Raw genomic sequence first — 13300 nt, forward strand, 5'->3', positions numbered from 1 at the left:
TGGAAAACAATAACTTTTTTGCTTGACAAATTCATATTCGGGAAAAGTTTCTGTGCAAGCATTAATTTTAATGTATACACGGCGGCGGAGACTATGTATACCAATACCACCACCAGCTTTCCTCTACATAGCTTATAGGGTCTGCTCATATTAGGCTAAATTACCTTTAGCGTATTTCTTGATGATCAGGAGGGCATGGGTTCCATCCTAATTAAGATTTAGAATTTTTTTTATATATATATCCTCAACACTGTTTGAGCCAAGGGACTCTTTAGTCCTATTTGAGCAGCATAAATAAGCACTATTAATAATTTTTTTTGTTCCATCCCCAGTCCATACTTCCAGAAGATCTTCTCGGAAACACCATGCAAGCATCCTGTGATTGTCCTCAAAGATGTGCAAGGCTGGGAGATACAGGCTATCGTCGACTTCATGTACAAAGGAGAAATCAGTGTAGGCCAAGACCAAATTACGTCCCTTATCAAGGCCGCCGAAAATTTACAGGTAAGAAAAAAGAGAAAGTTAAGTAAAGCTGTCTCGTTTTCTTCCCAAAGTCTTTTGCCTATCCAAATCCCCATTTCTTCGTAATATGTATTAGTTGCCGACCCAACAGTTGTTTGTATTGTCATTTGGATATATACCTTTGCCAGCTCCAACTTCACAAAAAATATCTGGTTTCACAAAGAAACTGTCTGAAATGGTCATATACCTAATTTTAAAAATCATAATTCCGATGCTTTACGAGTTCAATGGACTATACACCGTCGTAAACCCAGAAGCCCAGAAAATTATGACTCCCATCCCCCAGTCTTTTTTTTTAAAGGTTTTGCGTCTACATGGCCATTAAAATTAAGTTAATTTTTGAGCCACAAAAGAAAGTCCTAAATTATACCGGGTGAATCGGTTTTCTGGCAAAAAAAGACTCGCCATTGTAAGAATTTTTTTTTTAATTTTCGTAGCTAAAACCTTTGTAGACCTAACATTCTATCTCTCTTGAAAGGAAATTGTAATTATTAAAAAATAGTTTTCTCCTATACTTTAATTTAAATGATCAGGCAGTTTCAAAAAATTTTATCCGATCTCAATACTTTCTCATAGCTTTTGGTATAGGTTCCCTATACATATCACTCAAATCAGTAATTTAGTAAGAAAGAAAGAGGTCAAATAGGGGCCCGAAACTAACCCAGTTTCGGCCGTATCCTGTATACAGGGCAAAATATTCTAGGCAATAACATCATTTTTTATACACATAAAATCGACTTTCCTTACTTTCTTTTTAGTATCTATCAAATTTTTAATGTTTACTACAATAATTTTGAAATATATTGATACAGGGTGGGGATAGAGATGAGGGGAAACCCTCCCCCCAAATAGTTAACTGGGGTAATATTATGACTGTGTTTTATTTGTTGTAAACTTTTCCTTAGCTTTTTTATCACTTTGGCGGTATTCCTATCTCCTTTTCTCCCGTCTTTGAAAATTGGACTTTCCTCAAATTATGCCCATTATATGTAGGTATGGCGTAGCTAGTCAATCTCGCCAGTTTGCCCCCAGATTTGTATGGGAACTAGATGACCCAACCATGACGTTATTAGGGGGGGGGATGCTTGAAGGTCAATCAAATGGAAATTTAACCTAATGAAAGTTATCAAAAAGCTTTTAATCACGCCATATTTGTGTTCCAATTGTACACCATTACTTAAGCAATCCATAGCTTTTTTTTTTTTACTTTTTATTATCAATATGTTTTGGGAATCTATAGTATACAAGGTAATGAGAAAGTATTGCAATCGGTCCAACTTTTTCCTACTACCTACTCGACATCAATTTGTGAATTTGGTTTCCTCCCATCTCAGGTTCGCGGGCTTGCTCATACGGACAGTGGCCCCATGTGCAACATCGAACCCATACTCACCCCACTGGAGAACAACAACACCATCCGCAAGCCCCCCAGTGGCGGGCCGCACATTAAACCCGAAAGTGGCGGCGCCTGCTTCAGTCCCGTGCCCAGCGTGACAATGTTTAATCCTCACTTCCCTGTAGATCCGCCCCTGTCTGTAGCGTCCAGTCTGAGCTTTAACCCGAACGGGAGTGCTGACGATCGCCACTGTACGTCACCTTTACCTAGAAGAAAACAGGTATGTGTTAAAAGCTGCCAGGTTTGACCTTCGGAGCTCCCCTGTCAAATAACGTATCTTTTATAAATGTCTCTAATTATTTGAAATTTGTTATATTATTTTTACACCGTTTAGTCTGAAAAACTATGCAATTTTCCTGAAATGGGAATTACAAAAAAGTAAAGGATTTGATGTTAGCACATTGCATATACTGAGTTCATTCAGGCAATATAAAAACATTGAACTCAGTTTTTACTTTTCAACAGGTATGTGTTAAAAGTCTTTCCGTAGAAGAAAACAGGTATGTGTTAAGAGCCTTTACCTAGAAGAAAACAGGTATGTGTTAAAAGCTGCCAGGTTTGACCTTCGGAGCTCCCCTGTCAAATAACGTATCTTTTATAAATGTCTCTAATTATTTGAAATTTGTTATATTATTTTTACACCGTTTAGTCTGAAAAACTATGCAATTTTCCTGAAATGGGAATTACAAAAATGATCTCTATGAAATTCTAGAAACTTTTCAAAATACACTCACAATCTGAGTGCAATGACAAAGAGGGAGCTAGAGAGGTGAAAGATCTCTATGAAATTCTAGAAACTTTTCAAAATACACTCACAATCTGAGTGCAATGACAAAGAGGGAGCTAGAGAGGTGAAAAGCAATAATTAGGTTGTTATACAGAACCCACGCTTGTATATCTAGGTACGTACAATTGTAAATTGTACACACAGAACAAGAAGGTAGGAATAATGATTTTTTTTCCCTTCTTGGGAGAACAAGAAAAAAATGTAGAGCAGTACGAAAGTAAAGGAACAAATTTTAATAATAAAAATAATAACGAGCTCATTTGACGAAATGTCTCGACAAGTCAAGAGGAGTGAGAGCTTGAGAAGATGGAGACGAGACGAGTCGAGAGGAAAAAGCAAACGTATATACCAACAGAGAGAAAAAAAGCTATGGAAAAAATGTTCTGTTCTTTTAATTAACAAAAATGTTAAAAATAAAAGTTTGGGTGCTTGAAAAACATACGTACCACAATCAGCGGAGCTCTTCAGTTCTTTTGAATACTGGGCTAAGCAATCTGAAGCTAATGTTACACCAAGCGCGCATCGTTTGCAAACAGTGTTTGCAATCATTTTTCCACAAACATTGGCTTGCAAACAGCGTTCGTGTGTGTTCAGCCTCTCAATTAGCCTTAACTAGGGTTGTTTCAGTTTTCTGCTTTGGGCTGACATTTGGTTTTGGCTACAAATTTATGACATGAAATCAATAACATGAAATGCGTATTTGTTTCAGTTTTCTGGCAATGAGGACACAGGAGGCATCGTGAAGGAGGAGAGCGACGAGTCAAGTGATATGAACGACTCTCAGATGCAACCCATGGAACTGACAATGAATACACCACAAAATGCCAATCCAGAACACCATCACCCTAGACATCATGAGTTCTCCGAGCCCATCAGTCTTCCTCCTCATTCTCATGTAAGTTCAATCCTACTTCTTCAAGTACTTTTTCTTATGTAGCCGTCTACATACCATCATATGGTACACAGTTTAGCAGAGCTATACCGCGCACAATATGTGAGACAATAACTTACGCAGTGTTTAGGTGTGCGTGCACGATCGCGCGCGTGTGTGTGAGTAACTGAGTATCCATTGCGGAGGTTGGCCATTATCAGTGCCTTTTGATTTTGAAGGCTGCGTCTAAGAAAAAGTCGCATGACGAGATGTTGAACCATTCTCGAAGGTTTCGGAGCCAAGATGTTCTCTTCCTTGCCATAGATCTCTTCCCCAAATTGCAGGATGTGTAAATTTTTTCCTTGGATAATGAGGTGCAATATTTAACATTTTGGACCCCTGATATCTCCTGCTTCAATCCTGATCAGCTTTGATTACTTGCTGTGAAGATTTTTATTCACTCTTGGAGAGGACCTTTGAGCGTTCCTGGTAGTAGTTATGTGGGCGTGGTGGCTTGAAATCCAATAGTTTCACATATGATAACAACCAACATTATTTCATTTGTTTTCAGGAGTCTCCCATTGAAAATTCCAATTTCCCTCCTCACCTGGCTTCTATGTCAGCATTTTCTCTAACGCCCCCACACAGTAAGTATGCGAAATTGCTTACTTATATTAAATTTGATTGTTCTTCAAATGTGTCAAATATTGATTTGTTCTTCACAACTGAATCACTTTTTGTAGACATACATAGCTTCAAAACATGGGTTCTACTGCTATAGGGGTAATATCAGGATACAGGAGATCCCCAACAAGATGCAGGATAATCAGGATAATATTTTTCATCTACCCTATGGTGGTTAGAGTAGCATTTATTTTATTCCCATAAAATTGCTAACCTAAACCTTCTATGCCAAATGTTAACACTTGTTTTTCTTCTGCCATTTTCAGTGTTTTCTCTGGATTCTCATTTAGGTAAGTGTACCTACTACAAATTAGAGTGAACTCCTAGATTTCCATTGAACTTAATACCTACTTGTGGGGGGATAAATCAATATAGAAGGGTCATTCAAACACATGGACATGTTTTTTTTTTTTTTTTTTTTTTTTATTTTAAAGGGATAAATCAATATAGAAGGGTCATTCAAACACATGGACATGTTTTTTTTTTTTAATGATAATGATAGGTAATAATAAAAAGTATGAAGTACTTCTCAGAATTGGGAAAAATAAATTTTAAAGAAATCAACTTCTAAAAAATACACATCGCAAGTTGCACGGTACACAAGGTCAGATTGATTGATGTTATAAACCACGTCAATTGTTGTCAAACTGACTTAGCTTCAACTCTCATAAATCAAGATTTAATGTGACTGCTGTGTACGCAAGCCTAATTAGTAACGATTGATCTGCATTCGATTACACCGAGTAATGCCCTTCATTCTCTGGAGGAAATTCAGAGAGTGAATCATATCGATTCTTAGAAATAAATCGAAGAAAACATTACTTATACCTACCTCTACTCCAAGAAAATAGGTTGTCGATTTAATCATGGGTTCCTACTTCAAAATATGTAATTAACAGTCTGGTGTGAGCATCACACACCTTTCTACTGTGTTACGGAACTAAAAAAAGAGAGAGAGAGAGAGATATTAACTTGCAATTTTGTGTCCAGGCTTGTTTCCGGGTATGGATGGCTGTAGAAATCCCCTGATCAACGAAATTATGGAACCTCACAGGCAAGAAAATCACACATCACACACCTTTCTACTGTGTTACGGAACTAAAAAAAAAAGAGAGAGAGAGAGAGATATTAACTTGCAATTTTCTTTGTGTCCAGGCTTGTTTCCGGGTATGGATGGCTGTAGAAATCCCCTGATCAACGAAATTATGGAACCTCACAGGCAAGAAAATCACGGAATTGTTAAGAAGAAAAGTAAGTATACCTATGTATCATTTATAATATACAGTATTATAAATAAAGAACGAAACTGTTGCCCAAGGCAATCAACACTGGACCATTGAGATAACCCACAAATTTCCTTTTGTTTGTGTAGTGGGGAGACCAAAAGGACAACACAGTGCACCAAGAGGAGGACCCCCGAGATCTTGGACAAATGCAGAACTGACGGAAGCTTTACAACATGTCTGGAACAAGAAGATGACCACTTCCCAAGCCTCAAGAATATTTGGTATCCCCTACAATAGTCTTCTCATGTACGTCCGGGGCAAGTATGGTAAATCATTAAAACTGGAACAACTAAAGAAAGAATGTTTCGGAGATTTAGGTGGCCCCTTAGACTTGTTAGGTTTGGGACCATTAGGAGCAAATAACAACAACAATAATAACAACTCTACTCCAAAGTCAATGAAAGGTCCTGAACAGGATCTCATGTTGGGTCCACCAGGGTTCAACCCCGGACCATATCCCACGTCGAATTTCTATCCAGATTTCGGATCATCATTCCCAGTACCTGTAGGAATGGTTCATCTTTTACCACAATCTGAGAAAAACAGGGAGCCTTCGCCATTGGACTATGCCAAGGAAGATGCACGGAGAGACAAACCACCAACTCCAAATTCAAAAGAGCTTGATCTCCGTCGTGAGAGTCCAATGCACCATCGGAGTCCACTGCAAAATAGAAGTCCAATAGAGAATGCTGTAAGTAATGACGAGGATGAGCGAAACCACGTTCATCCCGGAGCACAACACAATGGAGGACAAGACTGACAAACAATGTTCCTGAACTTCTCCATGACAAATTACGAGAAGCAGGTGAAGTACAGCAACTAGAAGACATTGACAATCCTTGCTTGGTGTCTAGGTGATGTTGTTTTGATTCCTCGTTGTGTTGTGACAGATGAGGTGCTCGGCACGACCGAATAGAAGACTGATACAGAAAAGCCAATGTTCCATAATAATTTCTTATTTTTCTACCTATTGTTTTTCTTTTCATTTTTTTTATTACCATTTCATTTGTTTTACTCTCACCAGTCAAGTAGGATAACTGACTTTTTTCAGTTCTGACAACGCAATAGTTCCTGTTGAATCTTTATTTTTCATATGTTCTCTCACAAGCTCCTCTTTTCCTTTTATCTCATTACCTCTGGTTTTTGTTTACCTCTTACATAAATGATATTTCATTATTCTAACTACGGTTTATTGCAGGTTCAAACTTGAAAATGTAGATATGTTTACGATATTCATCACACATATGTACAATATTTTCTCATTTGAAATATCAATTTAACAAATTGATAGTGCGTGAAATGCGGATAGAAAGTCTAAATAGATAACATAAAGATCAATCATTATCATCATCAACTTTTGAAATTTATTTCTAGGTCAATTAAATAATTCGTTTGATTGCATACCTTCATTTTAATGATAATAAACCAGGAAAATTAGGAGCAAGTCCTCATTTTCTATTATTTAGTTGCACCATTGTTTCATAAAACTCATGCTTGATTTTTTGTTTGTTGCCAATTTGAATCAATACAGTTCCTTTTAATAGTTGCCATCTACTTATAAATCAACAAAGAACACAGCCATTTTAATTTTCTCTCTGTTTTTAAAACAATTTTCATTCTGTTCGTCGATTAGTGAATCAATGAGTGAATCTACCTAGGTATAGTTATGAAAATTATTATCATCAAAAATAAGGAAATTACATTCTTAAAACAACCAGTAGGTACATTTTGCATTAGTTTAGGTATATTTCAACAAATATTCCCAAAGCTTACACGAATACGTTGGTCTACGTTTCCTTTACCTTTGCAAGTAGATATGAAATGTTACTCATTCGAGACTCAGCTCAAAGGCATGACATACAAATATCATTTCAAAGGAGCTAAAACACTGATGATTATTATGAAATATGGGTAATACCTACATGATTCTCACATCTCACATGATTTAAGAAAACCATTAATGAACGATATAATCTTCCTCCGTTATGAAGCTTTTTCATTATTCTCAGATTAATCCTCAAGAGCTGAAATATTTTCAGATTTCATAGAAAAATTGATTATCATGTGCACCTTCCTAGAAGGAATCAAAACTGACCGTTGTTGTTCGAATGATTGTTTCAGGTTTCAAAGTTGTTTTACCCAAAAGTCTTTAGTCCGATATTCTCATTAGAGCCTTTTTCTTAAAGCAGCTTTACAACTTTGCACTTTGTATTTTCACGATATGTAATGTTTCAAAGGATTTTCTTCGGTAATAATACGCCATAACTTTGCAAAGTTTTTTCTTCTTCTTCTTCTTTTTTTCTGAAACGGGGCCCAGATTTTCAGAAAAGTAAGGGGCGGAAACCGTCTCACCCTACGTAATCATTTGGCTCGGAAGTTCGGAACTTGGACATATTTTTGGGAGTAAACAAAACTTGATTTTTCTTTCTGTTTTTTGTTTGCTAGGTTTAGATATTTATAATTTTAGTTTTCTATGTTAAAAAAAAGAAAAAAAAAATTCATAAGAGCATAGTGAGTTCCTCCGTAGTTAAGGACAAAATTAACCTTCCTTCATGTAAAGTTTACTAGGTATTTCTCCTTTGGATTATTTTTATTTTTTCTCTCAAAATTTCTTTAGTTCGGTTTCTTAATTTTTCTGTATTTGAGATTAAAAGGATCATTTTGAAAAAAAAAAAAAAAAAAAAAAAAATGAATCAAAATTATAATGTGTCTTTTTTTCTCCCTTAATGTATTTTCCTCGGGAGAATGTGAGTACATAGATATTTAGATAAGTTATGTATTCACGATTCAGATATAGCCCCCCACTCTCCCAAGTAGGTAATACATTGAATTAGCTTTGGGGAAAATACATTGAAATACATGACCTGTTAGCGATAATGATATTATTAATTCACTAACAACCTAAAAATCCACCACCCCCTTTTATCTTAGCAGTTCTAACTTTTGTTCAATATCTATGTTTACATGGAAAATTGGCGTAGGTCCACGTTTCGCAAAATGAGCATCATACAAATATAAGTTAATTACCTGATGCATGAAAACTTCTCCAGATGAGTGTGCATTGTGACGCTCATAATTTTGGTCTCTTTTTGTATTCAAAGTTGTAAAATGTTATACATAATATTATACAGATCAAAATTTTTTAAAAAATAAATAATGAAAAAAGTGTGAGATAATGTAAAAAAAAAAAATAAATAAATAAATAAAAAAAAATCGATTTAGGGGTACAAAAACAAGAGTAGGTGTAAATTCTTTAAAAAAAAAAATAAATTGTTTATTTGGTTTCAAAATTACATTTTATAAAATTTAGACATTATTAAAATTAGGGCCTTTTTTCGGTTTCAAAATTAGGGTACTCTATTTATTTAGAAATGGGCATGTGCAAGCTGAATATTTCAATATTCGTCTGTTTATGAAAATTTTCGAATTAGATGTACTGATGACTTCTGATGTATGTTTGTTATCAAAACATTAGTATCTAACATTCCAATTTGTTTTGTATGTAGGTAAAGTATGTATAGACTTTTGTAAAGAAATTGATTTACAATGTTTGGATTTAAATTATGACGTCATCGCCTACGGGAGCGTATGCCGTGACGTCAAAGTTTACGATTGACCGGTATTTTTTAAATCGATTTATCTCGGTATCTAGAAGTCGTAGAAAAAAAAAAGAAAAATTCCGTTGGTCCTCATTTTTCTCTATGACTTTGAAACATCACACAAGTAAGCGCAACTGATCTATTATGACAAAGAAAAATTCCGTTGGTCCTCATTTTTCTCTATGACTTTGAAACATCACACAAGTAAGCGCAACTGATCTATTATGACAACACCAAAGAAGCTATTACACAAAGACAATCAAGCGACATGTAAATTTGGCCTTTATAAAGTGTATGCACAGGTACATACTACCCATATATCTTCCGTGTATTGAGAATTGAGATCTACGTACACTGAACGGCGAGGCGGCTGATGAGTAAAATTACAGGGGTTGCAATAAAAAGAGGGAGGGATTAAAAGAATCACATTGAAGAAAATAGAATCATTGACCGCACACATTACGTAAGTACACATTTGTGCCTTTTCCACCACACGATCTCAGTATTAAATTTCCTAAAGCTGAGCAAGAACGACAGATGTAAAAGATGCTAAACCAGAAGAAGAAGTTCTACAGATGCTGGCAAGGTACTTTGGCTACATGCTACACTCTTGTCATATAAATGGTCTCATTAATTTCATAATTAGTAGTTCGTAGTACCACAGAGGTATAATCATAATCAATACGGGATTCATTAGATATCTATCTCAGACACTCAGACAGATTGTGTGGTTAATTTTTCGGGAAACATACTGCTACCAGTAGAAATAGACTGTATGGAAGTACTAATAGACTGCTACAAAATGTAGCATTGAACCTTATTTGTAGTTCTCGAAAGCTGCATTCTGTATACTTTTGTTAAACTGTCATTATTGGTTTTATTCTGTACTTATGCGAATTGAATCTCTTGATGGAAAAATATCAAAAATGGGCGTACATTTAATCCCCTGCACAAATGTGCAAATCAATCTGTACATTCTTTCCACAATTCAGTACCAACTTTATCAAGTCACATAATACAGGCCATTTTTACCCGGACCAAGCAGATCAAAATCCAATAGAATGGTTCGTTTTTTCGTCAATAAATACCACAAGAATGCAGTGGATAGGAACAGCTGTAGTTGATAACTTGTCATGACTAAATACATTCACAAATTCTTGAACGTCAGTTTGATTTGTATCTTCGTAAAATCTGTCAGTCATGGGCTACAATTTTTGGAAATCATTCATAATTCATACAAACATATCTTGGTACTTTGTTGGACATATTTTCCTCTGTGGTGCTAGTCAAAATAGAGGGAACATTGGATATATCAAACCAAGATAATTATTAAGCATCTACTTATCTTCTAGGTAGGTATCTCTAAATTTCCCATTTATGTCAGTTTTCTATTTTCCTTCTTCTTCTTTGTTGAGAGGCAAATTCTCAGTTGGAGATTGTGGTCGAAATTGAGGGTTAATTCCACATCACACGAGCCACACCATTTCATGAATGAAACACAAATGGAAATTGTTTTCTTAGGATTGGTAACCTTTAATACTTCTTCAGCATCAGCAGCATCGGGTAAGCCAAGAATCCACCATCTAGAGCAATAGCACAATTATGTTTGCGATTAATATTTTTTAGCTCTCTAATTATCATAATCAGAAAACTACTGAATAGAACAAAACGTCTTGAGGCAATATTCTGTCATAAAACATAAAACCGATTAAAAATATTTTATAATAGTTCTCTGGATCCCAGCAATTCTCACACCGTGCTGTAATCTTCGAATCCATAAAAAATAAATTATCAATAAAACATCTTAAAATTCTCTACTCGACTGGTAAGTTAAACTTTATAATCGAACCAATTATGCTAAAAGAAGCCGGGAAGCTTCACAAATTGAACCGTGGCATGGCAGCAATTTTCTCCTGTAATAGGAAGAGAACAACTGATGGTAAACACTTTTATAATAATAAATGATCGTAAATACTAAATCCGAGATCTAAAATTTCATCTTCTTTCTTTACCAATAGTTTAACTGTGCTAATTTATTTAATAAGGTCCCGGCCACAAAGTGAGTTTAAACTTAATTGGAGTGGCTTTTTGGCCCCGGAAGTAATTATTCATCGGTTTAGTTGTACTTTCTGTTCATCCACCCTTGTAGTTGATATTTCTACAGCCAACTAACCTCCAAAATTCAAACAAAAGGAGGCAAAGGCCAAATGTCTTCAGGTGTAATATACACATCGAAACCAATAAAAAAAGAACTACTACTTACTTTCTAATCGTTATTACTTATGAGATTGATTTAGAAAAGAAGAACCAATAGGAGGAAGAGGCAACAATTTACCTGTACCTATACTAGACCCCGAGCCATATAACTTCTAGGTGTAGGTACGTCTACTTCAATTAATGAGAAAACTAATTGACCATCAAGTGTAGTTGCTGATAGTTTTATGGGTAGTGGGTACCTAGTACTTACTGAAGAGGTCTTGAAAGCTGCTTTTCCAATATTTCAATAGATCAGTTCCGCTTACTTGGGTGATGTTTCAAAGTCATAGAGCAGGAAAAATAAGGACCAACGGAATTTTTCTTTTTCTTCTACGACTTCTAGATCCAGAGATAAATCGATTTAAAAAATACCGGTAAATCGTGAACGACGTCATGGCATACGCTCCCGTAGGCGATGACGTCACATCAAATGTCCCGAGCAAAGCTCCCTCGCAGGCAACGCATTAATGTGTTTGTGCGCATACGTTTCTGCGCAGTTCTTTCTACTTCTCCGCTAGCGCGCTTGCATAGTGGCGCTACCTAACGGACGAAAAAAACAACTGCGTAAAGTCTGACATCACACATAATATTGAACTCTTTCATTAGAACGGAAAATAAAAATTGAATTTTCGACCTTTTACAGTTGTTTTTTCGGAGTTTTGACCTCAGATTTGGATTTTTCCCAACTTTTTACATAGGAATCGACCATTTATTTATAATTTTTACCCATTTGCAACTGCTCCATTCAACTTTAAATAACAAGAACATGTTCTAGAGCTCATCAGTAAAATATTTCAAACATAAAGTACCTTTTTTCTTTTTTTAATATTTAAACAAGGTTTTTTATTTACATATGTTTAAACTATACCTGTGAAATATATAAGACCTTGTTTAGAATGCGGGAGTAAAGGGACTTTTCAGTCCCATTCTGGCAGGATAAACAAGGTAAATTCTATTGAAGAATAGACTGGAATAGCATCCACAAAGGTGGACGATAAAAGGTGTAATGGTCAAAAAGGCATGTCTATACATATACATAGGTAAGTCAAATGCAAGAGCAACTTTATTGAAAAATGTTATTGCAAAAAACCTACATTATATTACTAATGAAATGAATGAAGCAGATCATTTTGAACAAACAGTTCGCTTTGTTGTAGCGGAGAATGAGGTACTTGTTGTACCTACAGTGTACACCCATAACAATAAATTTAACTGGACTGGATGGCTAGTTACATAAATAAGACTTTACTTTGTAAATGTTTCTACTGAAAACAACTTTTTCAAACACACCCCCCTATTTAGAAAACAAAGTGTACAAGGAACTATAAACAACAATGAACCAATGAGATAAATTGAAACTTTTATTAGCAGAATTATTATCAAAGATCAGAGCATGTCAAGACTGAAACGATGACCTCAGGCGTTCAGCCCCGGGCTAATATAAACCAAAATTTCAAAATGAATCACTTCAATCCATGATGAACAATTGTGATTTTCCAAAACTGTAGCTACCATGTTTTCCTTTTCAACAGTTTTTTGCTCTGAAGAGCCCCTCTGTGTTGAACAAGACCCAAGGTAAAATAATCTACAAGATTTGATCCTGGTTTAGTATCCAGGTATAAAGGTTTAACGGGTTTAGAATTGAAGATATAGATCGAGTCTTCTTTGATACCCGGCGATCGTCAATTTAGAATAGGAAGGAAAAAATCGGATGCTATTAATCAATTTGAAAATGAGAATTTATAAAATTAACATAAGATCATAGGAAGAGCAAATCATTAAAATGATTTATATCTTCATTTTATAGCAAAACATGTGATGATACCTACGCCAATCTACCAGACAAATGAGTGAATGACAGGCAGAAATGATGGATGAGCCCTGCATTAATGATGGATT

The 13300-nt window shown here is 35.4% G+C and overlaps 1 protein-coding gene across 1 annotated transcript; it reads left to right on the forward strand.

Annotated features, from left to right (window-relative positions):
- Positions 1-294: 294 nt before the first annotated feature.
- LOC103505913 (protein jim lovell) lies at positions 295-6479 on the forward strand (the record flags this gene model as incomplete). The annotated part of the gene is made up of 7 exons (XM_026821109.1): positions 295-504; positions 1857-2138; positions 3415-3600; positions 4148-4223; positions 4527-4550; positions 5416-5511; positions 5633-6479. Coding segments are annotated over 7 exons (1548 nt in total), but the record flags the coding sequence as incomplete, so codon positions are not given.
- Positions 6480-13300: the final 6821 nt, after the last annotated feature.

Source organism: Diaphorina citri, unplaced genomic scaffold (genome assembly GCF_000475195.1).
Source record: "Diaphorina citri unplaced genomic scaffold, Diaci psyllid genome assembly version 1.1 scaffold202, whole genome shotgun sequence".
NCBI lineage: Eukaryota > Metazoa > Arthropoda > Insecta > Hemiptera > Psyllidae > Diaphorina > Diaphorina citri.